The 13,524-nt window shown below is 36.0% G+C and overlaps 1 protein-coding gene across 19 annotated transcripts in view; it reads right to left on the bottom strand.

Annotated features, from left to right (window-relative positions):
* SOX5 (SRY-box transcription factor 5) overlaps window positions 1-13,524 on the bottom strand; it is a 985,042-nt gene that overhangs the window by 184,258 nt on the left and 787,260 nt on the right. For all 19 annotated transcript variants that reach the window (XM_032349915.1, XM_032349912.1, XM_032349920.1 and 16 more), the window contains one exon: window positions 11,840-11,908. In XM_032349915.1, coding sequence (XP_032205806.1) covers window positions 11,840-11,908 — 69 coding nt within the window. The remainder of the gene's footprint in view (window positions 1-11,839; window positions 11,909-13,524) is intronic.

Here is a 13,524-nt window from a genome sequence, read left to right as displayed (position 1 = left end):
AGAAGATGCCTTTTAAGTTTACATAGTACTCAACTGTCAGGATCTCAAATTCTTTCTCTTTCTCTCTCTCTCTCTCACACACACACACACACACACACACACACACACACACATTCCTCAGTTCCACTGTCTATAAAATGGAGATAATGTCATAACCTATCTGAATTCTTGTGATAATTATATGAAATGACCTCTGCAAAGTGCCAGGTACTTAATGAGCAATGGACTGCCCCTTCTCACCAGTATAATACAAAGTACAAAATGATTTTGCAGACCGTATATAGCACTAGGAAATGCTGGTTATTTTTGATGGTTATAAACATCTCTTCCAACCCCTTGAGAAAAGTATCATCCTACCTATTAATACATATACTACAGAGTGAGTATACATATACTACAGAGTGTCCACATTTTATTCATTCATCTATTCAATAAATATTTTTAAGTTCTTATTATATGTCAAGAACTATTACATGTACTTTGGGTACAGCAGTGAGCAAGACAGATCAAATCTTTGACTCCACAGAACTTATTGCCAGGTGTGTATTGTGGTAGCAGATGGTGCACAGCATATAGGTACATATGAGGGAGTGATAAGGGCTCTGAAGAAAAGTAAGCAGGACAAGTGATCAGAGATGACTAGGGGATACAAGGATTATCTCAGATTGGGTTGTCTGAGATGCCCTGTCCCTGCACCCAAGAAGGACCTGGATGAAATGAGGGTCTGAGTTATGCGATCACCTAAAGAAAGCATTCCAGGCCATGAGAAAGACAAATAAAAAAATGCACTGATGCTAGAGCATTTCTGGCATATTCCCTGAAACCAGGAAGGACAGGTTTCTAGGGCAGAAGGAATGAGACAGACAGTTCGAGAGGTTGGCATTCAAGTACAGCCCAATAGACTAACATAAGGAGAGTGAATTTATTTTAAATGACACGATTTTGAGCATGGTTACAGCATAATTAAATTTAAAAGATCACACTAGAAGCTATGTGAAATGTCTACTTACAGGGATAACAGAGGAAGTTGGATTACCAGCGTGATGAGGCGGCTGCTATAGGAGCCTCGGTGAGAAATGATGGTGAGTAATGGTAAGAGAAGTTGGTCAGTTGATAGACTGAGGATAAAAACCAATGCTGATGGATTAGTTGTGAGGTATCAAAGAATGAACGGATTTAAGGATATTTCCTAGGTTTTGGTGACAGCAACTAGGCATATGGTCTCATACTCATAGTTGGATAAACTGGGAAATAATGCGTTTTGGAAACACAATTAAAGGTTCTGCTTTCAAAATGTGAAATTCGGTGCTTACTAGTTATGTATTTAAATAAGCTGAGTAGGCAGTTGCATATTTGACTCTGAGGTTTAAGAGAGAGATCAAGGATGGAAAGATACATTTTCAAGTATTATCTTTAAAATAGTACTTAAAAAGATTAGATGACCTCACTTAAGTAGTAAGTCAGATGATGGAGAATTACAGCAAGTTAGCTTTTGAAGGATGTGGAAGAAGCCACCAAAAGAGACTGAGGATGGAGAATAGAGAGCTTTTTGTTTTTTGCTTTTTTTTTTTTTTGCCTTTTTTTCCCCTAAAGCAGATTGTGGTCTTTTGGAGGCCAACTGAAGAGTGTTACACAAAAGTGGGAGTAATCAACTTTATCAAATGCTGCCCTGTGACTGAGAATTTACCACTTCTAGAATACTCGTTGCAGAAGAAGCCTTTCTAGCTTTTCTGTTTGCTTCTCCTTCAAGGGAAAACTAGCTTCATAAAGGTATCTTCAATGTTCTATTTGCATTCCTTTCTTATTTTATTTGACTGTTAGTCTTTTTTTTTTCTAAAGAAAAACAGAGGGGCCCCCCCACACACAAATAAACTAAAAAGTCAGGTTCTTTTTGTCAATAAGTTACATAAAACTTATCAGCTTTTTGAAATAAGTCAATTAGAGAAAGACAATTATATGATTTCACTCATATGTGGAATGTAAGAAACAAAACAGAGGATCATAGGGGAACGGAAGGGGAAATAAAATAAGATGAAATCAGAGAGGAGACAAACCATAAGACTCTTTTTTTTTTCCAATACTTTTTTCTTTTTTAAAGATTTTATTTATTTATTTGACAGACAGAGATCACAAATAGGCAGAGAGGCAGGCAGAGAGAGGGGGGAAGCAGGCTCCCCGCCAAGCAGAGAGCCCGACTCAGAGCTCTATCCCAGGACTCTGGGATCATGAACTGAGCCGAAGGCAGAGGCTTTAACCCGCTGAGCCACCCAGGCGCCCCCATAAGAGACTCTTAATCATAGGAAACAAAGTGAGGGTTGCTGAAGGGGAGGTAGGTAGGGGGATGGGGTAACTGGGTGATGGACATTAAGGAGGGCACTTGATGTAATGAGCACTGGATGTTACACACAACTAATGAATCATGGAACTCTAATACGTAAACTAATGACACACTATATGTTAATTAATTGAATTTAAAAAATAAAATTTTAAAAAACTTACCAGCTTTTGAGTAGGAATTAGTCCTCCAATTAGAGAACTGAACCAAATTTGCCATGTGCTAGGAGTGCCTGGAATATAAGTCTTGACTCGTGATGTAACTACTCTACATAGAATAATTAATTTTATGTTAACACTTTGTTAATTTCATTGGCATCTAATTTTTTTTTTTCCTATTTGTCAACTCTATTAAAAAGCAGGAGATAGAAATTCTAAAGGCTTTGTGAGCAACTCCCTGCTACAGCAATTATTTTGCCACATTAATGAATGTGTAAACTAAGGTAAAGTAAAATAGATTCATTTTAGGCAACATATTGACTTTTGGCCTATATTTCCATCTGTTGTTGTTAACTTGCTTGGTTTAGTTTTGTTTCCCACTATTTGATAATTACATTCCCAGGGTTTTATCTAAGCCCTGATGGGCCTGTTTTGTTAACTGATAAGATATGGAGTACAGAGCAGTAAGAAACAGTGCTCAACTTTTTCCACAGGTAATGTTGTTTGGGAAAAGGTTGTAAAGTCATGGGAAAGACTGTTGTCAGTCTGCTTTCTGGGCCAGTCTCAGTGATCCCATAATGGCCATACTGGATCAAATGAACCCGGACTTCACTTCAGAAATCATACTGTGAAGATTGTAAGAAGCACACATACGTGGCACAGAAATAAGATAGAAAAAGGAAAACAATAAGGAGGCTTATTTGAGATTCCACATAAAGGATGAGGAAAAAAACATCTCCTTCCATGAAATGCATTGTTTGTTTTTAGTGAAAAGCCCAAGTCAGGATGAATGCATTCCAGAACCAGATTACAGCTGCCAAAAGCTGTTGTTAAAATTACCTCAGCATAGTTGTCAAATACAGTGACTTGAACTAGGGTCTCAGTAATGATATTAAAGAGTTTAAAATATCAGAGACAGAGTTTAAAATTCTACATAAATATAAACTCATATTATTTGATTAATCTATCAAAAAGAGAAAAAGGAGGTGATAATCCCCATATCTGTGTTCCTTGGAAACACCAAGTAAACTAGAAAATATACATTTACAAATCTTAGAACTGTGAAGTTTGGTTTAGGAGCCTCAAGCTGTTCCTTTTTGCCATAACTCATTGCCTTTACAAGGACTCCTTCATTCCCACATACTGGTCACTGAGTCTTGAATATGGAAAAATAAAGTAAAGAATAATAAATAAATAAATATTTTAGAGAGAAAGAAAGAAAGAGAGACAGAGGGAGGGAGAGAGGGAAAGAAGGAAGGACGGGAGGAAAGAACGATTTTTTAAAATGATGTCCTGACTTCTACCTCAGGGTGACAGACTGATTGTGTGCATTTATTGCATTCTTTCCTGAGATACCGTTAAATGATAAAAACGGACAAATTTAAAATCCTGTATCACATAAAGCAGTAAAGAATAAGAGATTTACACAGGCGAGAAATTTGACTAGAGTTCGGAAGATGGAAATTGTTGACTGTTAACTCAAAGCATGTAAAACAAACTAGAGTATACATGAAAGGAGTTAAGCAGAAATGGGGATTAAGTTGCCCTCAGAACCACCAGAAACTCTTGGGACTTGACAGTCCTTACGAGAGAGAACAGGAGTGAGACCTGGTTTGCAAACAGTCGTATTAGTTGAAATGGCTCCATCAGTTCACCCCTATCTCAGCTACGTCACACTCCCTCAACAGAATTTGAAGAGTCTGGGAAAACTTAAGATAGTTAGCATGAACACTGGAATTCCAGAACAAGGACTTCTGTATCCATACATGTAATATACGGCCAGCTTCTTATTCTCACTAAAACAGTGCTCCCTGTTGATAAACCTCATTCATAGTCACAGCTCCCAATCTAGTTTTTCTTATATTGCTTTTAAATCCGATTGGATAACTAATGAATTTTTAAAATTTGAGCAGAACTTTAAGCTGAAAGAGAAACATCAAGATAAGCAAGCAGGTGAAAAATGGAGGAAAAGAAGATTTAAGAAAATGAGAATTTAACTTTTTAAAAACACTCTCAAGTTTCAATTCAATGAGAAGTGACAAGAACAGAATTAAACAAGAATAGGATAACCTGAAAACAGAATTATCAGGGAGCAAGAGGAAGTTTATGGAAATTAAAAGGGTTATTTCTCAAATAAAGATTCAATTAAACAGTTCAGAAGATAAATTTCAGGCAATCTCCTAGGAAGAAGAATCAAGAGAGAGAAGCAAAAATATGAGCAATAAGAAACATATTTATTAGTTCAGAAAAATAAAATATCTGTGTTGCAGGAGATGCAGAAAGAACTGGAAAATAAGGAGATAAAATGGGCAAAGAAAAAAAAACAAGAGAATTTTTCAGAGCAAAAAATCCACAACACTTTAGACTGAAAGATCTGTGGAATTTACAAAATAATAAATGAAAAAATATCTGTATACATTCTAGTGAAATGTCACAGTAACTAGAAAACACTAAAAAATTTCAGAAAGGAAGAATATTGGTCACCACCACCAACAAAAGTCAGATCAATATCATATTTCTTGCCGATGTTAGAAGATGATGAATCAATGGATTTGAAATATAAGGAAAATGATTTCGAGCTCAGAATTTCATTGGCAGCCAAACAATCAAGTAGAGAGCTTAAATAGAATATTATTACATATACATATATTTAGAACGTTTTTATCCCAGACACTTTATATCCTGCAACCCACACTGCTCCTTTTCTTTCAGGAAGTTTCTTGATGTGGTTCTAGAACAAAATAAGGAGCTAAACCAAGGAGGACAATATAGGAAACAGGGATTCCAACTCTGGAGAATTATAAATGGACATCCCAGAATGTTGGCGGGACCAACTGATCTAAATGAAAGCAGGGCAGATGGCTAGGAAACAGGTATCAAGAAAAGTGGGGTTCTGGAGATTTGATTTATTCTTGAGAATTTATGAAGTTATAAGGCAAATCACATGAGTAACAAGAGCGGGAAAGAAAAAGAAAAGAAAAGGCAATCGGAAAGCACAAAACCACACAAAAAGGAAATAAGGAATATCCCTTTAAAACTCCCCAAAAAACAAAACATGGATTTGTATTTTAATGTAAGCACTTTTTTTTTTAAATTTTCAACTTTCAAGATTAATCATTAGGTAAAGCACAACAGATATGTGTGTATACATACATACACAAACACATGTATTATTATGTATTTCCAGCAGACATACAGGTAACAGAACTTGGCAACTGGGGATAAGAGAACAAGGGAATCCATCGTCATCCGACAAGGCAAGTGTGAAGAGACTATTTATAATTGACTGAAAAAGAAAAAAGGTGTAAGTAAACTATTTAAAGCTTAGAAGAACCTACCGGAAGAATTTAAATGACTTATGTAACTACACTGTAAGGTGACGGAGGGAAATAAGGAGAGGGTGCCAGGATGTAGATAGAAGAATTCAGCCGATCTTCATTTCTAAGTTAACGATATTTAGAGATGAAGAGTCAGAAATGGCATTATTATTTTATTCTTATATACAGAAATAAATACTAAGAACGTATTAAAAATGAAAACTCAAAGATTTTAAAGTGGCTCTTTCTGAGTAAAAGGACTGGGCACAGTACAAAGAGGAGCACCTAGAGGATTTAGCTCTGGAGAGATGCTTTCCCTACTCTCTTGTACACTTAGCCATGTGACATGTTTTATATCAGTAAAAATTAAACTACATATGCATATTAATTAACCTGTACCTTCCCCTCTGGAGACAGGCTTATCTAGACAGTGATATACTATGAATGACTAAAATTCCATCATTAGGTAATTGCCAGGAGATGTACAAAAATGCTTAAAGGATTTTAAAGTGGCTCTCTGAATAAAAGGACAGAGAGCTGCAGGTAGCACCCCTGATCTACTAGGGGAGGTCACCTATCTTCTCAAATGGATCTTCTACTTCCATAAAGTACAAGAAAGAGCAGGAAGTCACCCTTCAAGCTACTTCTTTGTATCTCCATATTTTCTCCTCCAGTACTTTATCTGAAAGCCTGGAACTGTATCCTGTCCAGTTGTGGTACATTTTATCGCCTACAGCAAAACATTAGTCAGAGCTCAAGGAGTTAATGCATTTCCTTCTCGGGTTGAAATGCTACCTTAATTGCATGGTGTTTATTCTTGGCATTTCCAGTCTCCTAAAGAGACAAGGTTACTTTGCAATCTCTTTGTCCTCATGTAGTGTGTGGAGTCTTGTTGAGGGGGGTAAAATGCTTCCAACTTACCACACTCAGAGAAAGAAATCATAAATCAGCAGGTCAGTCAGGTACTATTATTTCACCTTTCACGTTATTATGTTTTCAATACAATATTTCAATGGATTTTGTTCTGCATAATAATTTATCAAGAATTACCAAAACTCTTAATGAGCTCAGAGAACTTCAGCTCCAATAAAATGAAACCTTTATCACAAATTGGTTGAGCCCATGACTGCAACTTAATCATTCAATTGTATATAAGTCAAGTTGTATTTTTATTTTGTAGGAATAAGTTCCTAGGGAAAGAAAACTCATTTTAAAACTTCGGGCCATTAAGCCTTAAATGGTAGAATGTCGGTGAAATAAAAATGAACTGGGCCAAGACTTGGGAAACTTGGAAGCCAGCCATTGTTCTACAAGTAACAACTTCTGTGACATTGGGAAAATCTTCTAACCTTACTTGGTTTCAGTTTACAAATGTCAAAATGAGAGATAGGTCTAAATAAAGGCTTTCTAAAAATCCCCTGTAGTTCTAAAATCATATGAATTGTTGGAACACTGAACTTACAGTTTTCAGTGACTACTGCCATGTGGATTATATTCCTTTTTTCCTAGAAATTCTCCTCTTGCTGGCAATACTCATTAAATTGCTCATCATCAGAAATACAGAAGGAACAAGATTTTCTCTCCTAATGACCTAGACAAAAATTTTCGGCATTGTGTGCTCACTACATGTCAAGTATGATTCCATTTAACCCTCAAACTAACCCAGTGTCAGTTATTAAAATCCCATTTAATGGCTGAGAATAATGAAACCAGAGGGATTAAGCAATTTTCCTAAGATCACACAGCAGATGAGGCGTGAACATGCAGAGACTGAATTCAGGTATGTCTAATTCCAGAGAACTCGCTCTCTATCCTTAGTTGTAATCATTCAACACAATTGAAACTGTATTTCATACAGTTAAAATTGGTCCTATACCACCTGAAAAGTCAAGTTCTTCCCTATATTCCATGGAATGTACACTAGCCAGTTAAGAATACAAAAGAACAGTGATGTGTCCTTTGCTCTACCCTTAGCTCCAGACAGAACCAGTGACCCAAAGCTACTACTCGTCTTGCAAATATGTACCTTATGAGTTGGAAACAATGACAGGGGATTGTTAAATACCAAATCTTTACCACCAAGAGAACACAACAAACAACAAACAATTGGAAAAATTTGTCAGAAGGGAGAATGCAACAGATTTGTGGAATCTCTTAAGAAAATTCAAACTGAACTTTCCATATGGGAATCATGACAAATACACATTTTAAAAGAAGTAAAACATCTTTAAAATTTCCCTAAAAATAACTGAAGTGGATTTCATACTAGAGCATGTTATTGGACTGATCCTATTAGATGCTAATAAGAACCTGAAATTCCAATAAGTATTACTGAAAAAGGGTAAAAAAAAAAAAATTAAAACTAGGACATGCTTCCCCCACTCACTTCCATAGCTATAGAAACCCTGTCCCATACAAAGCTTCAAGATAAAAGGGAACTTGAGTCTCTAGGGACATTCAGTTTGTTGCCATAATGGAAGCTGAGTAGAGGTCACTCATTCATTTACTTTAAAAGGTTTTGGTAACAGTGAATGAGGTCAAGATGAACCGTTGGTTTAGGATCATTATTGGAAACATAAACCACCTAGCAATCCCCATTAGAAACAGGTTGATTTAATGTAAAAAGGAGATTAGTCAAAAAATAAAATTGCTAAAAGATGGGCACTATAGCATAAGCAAAAGATTAAAGAAAAAAAAGGTTATCTTTTAAAAAATCTAAAGGTATTTTCCTCTGAAATATTTATAAATTTCACCTCACATTTAATGCACATTAAGAGTTAGCTAGGTACAGTAAGCAAGAATGCAAAAATATTCTCTTTTTTAAAGGACATTAAAGAAAAATATTAAAGGAAAACACTGTTGAATGGGAGAAAAAGAAGACAAACTTCTTGTTAAAATTGAGAGTCTTGTAAAGAAACTGACAAGTTCTTGGGGGAAGATGAGATATTTTCTGGTATTATGACATGATTTTATTTGTAAAATTAACTGATTTCTGATTTACAAAGAAGAAGAAAAACTTGTGTTATTTCTTCTTTTATTCCTAATGAGTTAGTGAACCAATGTAGAAGACTATAACTCTACATAAAGTCGTTACAAAGAAGAAATGTAGATTCAGTTTCAATCCAATTAGAATCATGCAATTAGAGTTAAGTTTGCTTTTTAAAGAGAGAAAAGCAGTTTGTAAAAGAATTGATCTTGAGTGATTGAATAAAACTGGTGAATTTGCTAATTCTTATGGCATTTTCTCTTTGAATATATAACTAAAGAGTAAAACCTACTATCATTTTATTCATCTGTAGTTGAAAGAAGATAGAAATAAAGCCAAGAGAAATTTTAAGTAACTTGGGTCATTAGAATATGTAAATGTTTATGTATACACATACAAGCAAAAGCCTGTTCATACACTTTTAAATCAAATGACATATACTTTAAATGTAATAAAGATGCCTAAATTAACCTCCCCTTTAAAGAGATCTCAGTAAAAGAATGAGGGAAACGTTGGGGAACATCATCCTTCTGTCATTTAATAACCCAGCCATCAAGTGTGAAAATCTGTCCTGCTCTCTTACCTTGTCAGTCTAATCCATCTAGCAGATCTGTCTACCATTTCCCAACATTTGGACCAAGTGTGTATTTCTAATTGAAACTAAAAGCTTAAAGTCAGCCTTAATTGTGGGTCTAGTAACACTGCAGTCAACTATTCTACCAATAAAGGAAATGGAATGCATTCTTTTCTAAAGCTCAAAGAGACAATGGTATAAAATGTAAGAAAATGCAATCAGGATGAACAATATAAGTTTGTATGTTTATTTCTACAAGGTCTTTAAGCTTCATATTCAAGAAAGATAAAGGACATAGATCAAATTCAAAATATACTAGGTAAGTAATTCCAGATACCAAGTGAATTTATTTTATTGTAAATCCTCATGTAAGCATTGATTTTGTGTGCATTGACAAAAATAAGTTTTATAATATTGTTTGTTATAAATTTGATTTGCCTTCTACGATAGCAGATTTGATTTTTACCCTTCTTCCTTTTCAGGTGCTGCCACAGGAAAGGAGGAAGTGGAAAGAAGAAAAAGGAGAGAAAACATTCTCAAAAACTAATGTGGCAAGGATTTCCATGAGCAAAAAAAAAAAAAAAAAAAAAAAGGACCTGTTCCACATTTTTAATCTTCTATTTATATACATGTCCCTATAGTGGTTCTTCCCATAACTGTTTGAACAATCTCTCAATGGACTAATTTAAATATATTGTGACTTTCGTAACTATTAAGTACTTGTAAGACTGCCCCAAATTAACAATTTATAACGTATATTTTAGAAGAATGCTTTTAGTTAATGAATATACTAGAAGCTGTGTAAATGAATTCCTTACAGATTGCCAGTCTTGCTCAGTACTTAATTTTTGCTTGAAACATTTCCTACTTCTCAGATTAAATATCTATATCTATATATCTGCTTTATTATCTTTGGTTTTCAATAATTAAAAACATTTTAAATGTAGATAACCTGGTACCATCAATTAAGACTTTATTCAAATTCCGCATACTTAGACTGAACATGAAATTCAACAAACAGTTTTTGTACTTTTTTTAAAGTAGGTTCCATGCCAAGTGTAGAGCCCAACACAGGGCTCAAGCCCACAATGGTGAGATCAAGACCTGCGCCTAAATCAAGAGTCCAATACTCAACTGATTGAGCCACCCAGGTGCCCACCAATGAACAGTTTTAAACCACTAAACTGAATAACCACATTAGGATTTGATGCTTGTAATTATAGTGAAGGAAGGCAAAGAATCCTGGTTGAATCATCTCACTGATGTTTCTTTGTTTCCCCAAAGCTAAGTATGACTAGCTCACTAAAATGTTGGGTGGACCAAGAATGATTGGGTTATATAATTCACGATAAAGAAATTAAGTAACCCTGACCAAATTAGGTAAAATGGGATAAACTCTGCTGGCAATGAAGTGTAAACATGATTAAATACACAAATGAAATAATGGAGACATGTTTGCTTCTGTCATTCATGATATTTACACTTAAAAAATATGCTGGATTCCCAAGATAGAATTTCAAAAGAAGGACAAATTTTTCCTCTCAAACATCTGCTCTGAGAAGACGATGTTACATAGGGTGGATTCATAGCTCTACTAATTAGATTCCTTTTCTTGCTGGTAATGGCAAGTATGTATTGAGTACCTGCTGTGTGCCTTGATACCCCATCCACGATTTCATTAAATCCTCATAAATACTCTTATGAAATAGGTTCTTTTGGAAAGGGAATTTGCAGAAGGGAAAAATTTTTGTCAAAATTCATGCAAGTGATGAGGACAGGACAACCCTGACAATCTACTTTTTCCTTTTCTTACCAATATAGCTGCTTTCTTCCATCTTCACTGATGTTCCCCAGCATCACATATTTCCATTTAAGCAAAAGAGGCAGGTTATGGAGCCCTGGCTCTTGGTCTCTCCAGGCAACATGAAGGGTGAAGTTCTACCTGAACACCAAATCATTACCTTCCCTAACCTCAACCCTTCTCACTTGTGGCTCTTGAACATAGAGTAAAACATTCTCTCTACCACTATTCTCTAACAAAACTTGCTGTGCCTTTTTGCTTTGGTTCCCCTGTACATCCCTCACTGAGATCACTCAGAGTCACATTTTAAACATTAAAGAACAGAGAAAATGAAACCTTTCTAACATTTCCCGGCAATAATTTCCTTTTGGTAGAGGATGAAAATGACTGTCAGCTTGCTCAGACCGAAGCTTCCTGACAGTAGGGCCTGTGCCAGTCACCATTTGCAAGATTCTCATGGCAGAGGAGGTAACATGACAGAAATTAAGTAAATCCAAAGTAATTTTTACTTTGGAGGTTATTCCAGTTAGGTCATCTAAAAATTAGAAACAGAATATAGATAGATAGATGATAGATAGATAGATAGATAGATAGATAGATAGATGAGAGACAGATGGAAGATAGATTTTTTTCTAATTGGAAATATGCATGAAATGATGATTTCTGACCTGGATCTGTTGCTGAAGCAAATTGATTTTGTGTTGTTGCTGAAGAAGCTGCTGCTGTTGTCTTGCAATCTGTGGAGAAATTGCACATGAAAAATTTAAAAGTATATTGTAGTCCCAGGGGGAAATTACCAATGTTCTCTTGCTCCAAGTTTGATTTGACACTGATTAAGATGATGAAAATAGATGTGCCTGTGCCCCTACAGTACCAGCAATTCATCTGTAAGTAGGATCAAACAAGATATTTAGTTTTCGGAACAGTTTCTTTTGGTCTAAAACAAATGGAGCCTAAGACACTCCAACGGTGGTGATCCCACCCAGTATGAAACACTAGTGTGTCAGAAATCCCTCTTCCTTCCCGGCAATATGTTAAGAAGGTAAGGCCTTTGGCATTTTTAGCTCTTTTCTATAAAAGAAACTACTGCATCAACTTGGGGATGTTGTGACCTGGGAGTTCAGGGTGGTACAGAGTATTACATTGTGAGAGTCTGTATTCCTCAGGGAGGTTTCAGTATTTGTTTTGTTTTTTCTTCGTAAACACTGCCCTCATTTCTGCCTTCCACAAACTTCTGAACGGCCAACTCCTCAGTGCACTCCATATGGTTTCTGCTCCCATTCTCCACTAAAAGGATTCATAATAAAAGTTGCCCGTGTCATTTTTAAACTTTTTTTTAAGGTTTGTTTACTTATTTTTGTGGGAGAGAGTGGGGAGACAGGGCAGAGAGAGAGGGAAGGAGAGAATCCCAAACAGACTCCATGCTGAGCACACAGCCGGACGCAGGGCTTGATCTCATGACCCTGAGATCATGACATGAGCTGAAATCAAGAGTCAGAGGCTTACCTGACTGAGCTACCCAGGCACCCCTAATTTTTTAAATTCTAACATGTTTTCTAGATTTCACCTTTTGCCCTTTCATCCAAATTCAACATTCAAGTTCTCTCCCTTGATCATGAACTTTCTTCCTTGGCTTCCATGACAGTACATTTAGCTGGATTTGCTCCACCCTCCATCTGCTCCTTCTCAGTTACCTTCAACTGCTCTGTCTAGCCATTCAATGTCGTAGTTGTATCCCTAACTCCTGAATGAATGTCAAGTACTTATGAATTTGTTTCTCTAGCCTCTGCCTTTGCTTTCAGCTTCAGACCCATTTTTCTAATGACATTCTCAAAGGAACTTCATATTCAACCAACAAGTTCAAAACTAAACTCAATTAGGGTTATATTCATGCTTTCTTTTTTATCTTAGGGACAGGGTTTTTAAAAATCCATTATTTCAGGGCACCTGGGTGGCTCAGAGGGTTAAAGCCTCTGCCTTCAGCTCAGGTCATGATCCCAGGCTCCTGGGATCAGAAACCACCCCCCCCCCCCAAAATCGGGCTCTCTGCTCAGCAGGGAGCCTGCTTCCTCCTCTCTCTCTGCCTGCCTCTCTGCGTACTTGTGATCTCTGTCTGTCAAATAAATAAATAAAATCTTTTTAAAAGTTTTTAAAAAATTTATACATTATTTTCCCTAAAGAAAAACAGAAAGGAGATGGTAGGAAAAGGAATATCACTCTTTTCCTTAAATGTGGCCCTTTCCTCCCACATATCAATATTTCAGCTGATAATTAAATGTTTTTATCAGCACCTTAAGTATTTCTTAAGAAACTGACCACTTCATAACCCTACGTACTTCCTCCTGTTCCAAGC

Source organism: Mustela erminea, chromosome 6, assembly GCF_009829155.1.
Source record: "Mustela erminea isolate mMusErm1 chromosome 6, mMusErm1.Pri, whole genome shotgun sequence".
Classification (NCBI taxonomy): Eukaryota; Metazoa; Chordata; class Mammalia; order Carnivora; family Mustelidae; genus Mustela; species Mustela erminea.
Note: the sequence above shows the minus strand (reverse complement) of the source record. Positions and strands in the feature narration are given on the sequence as shown.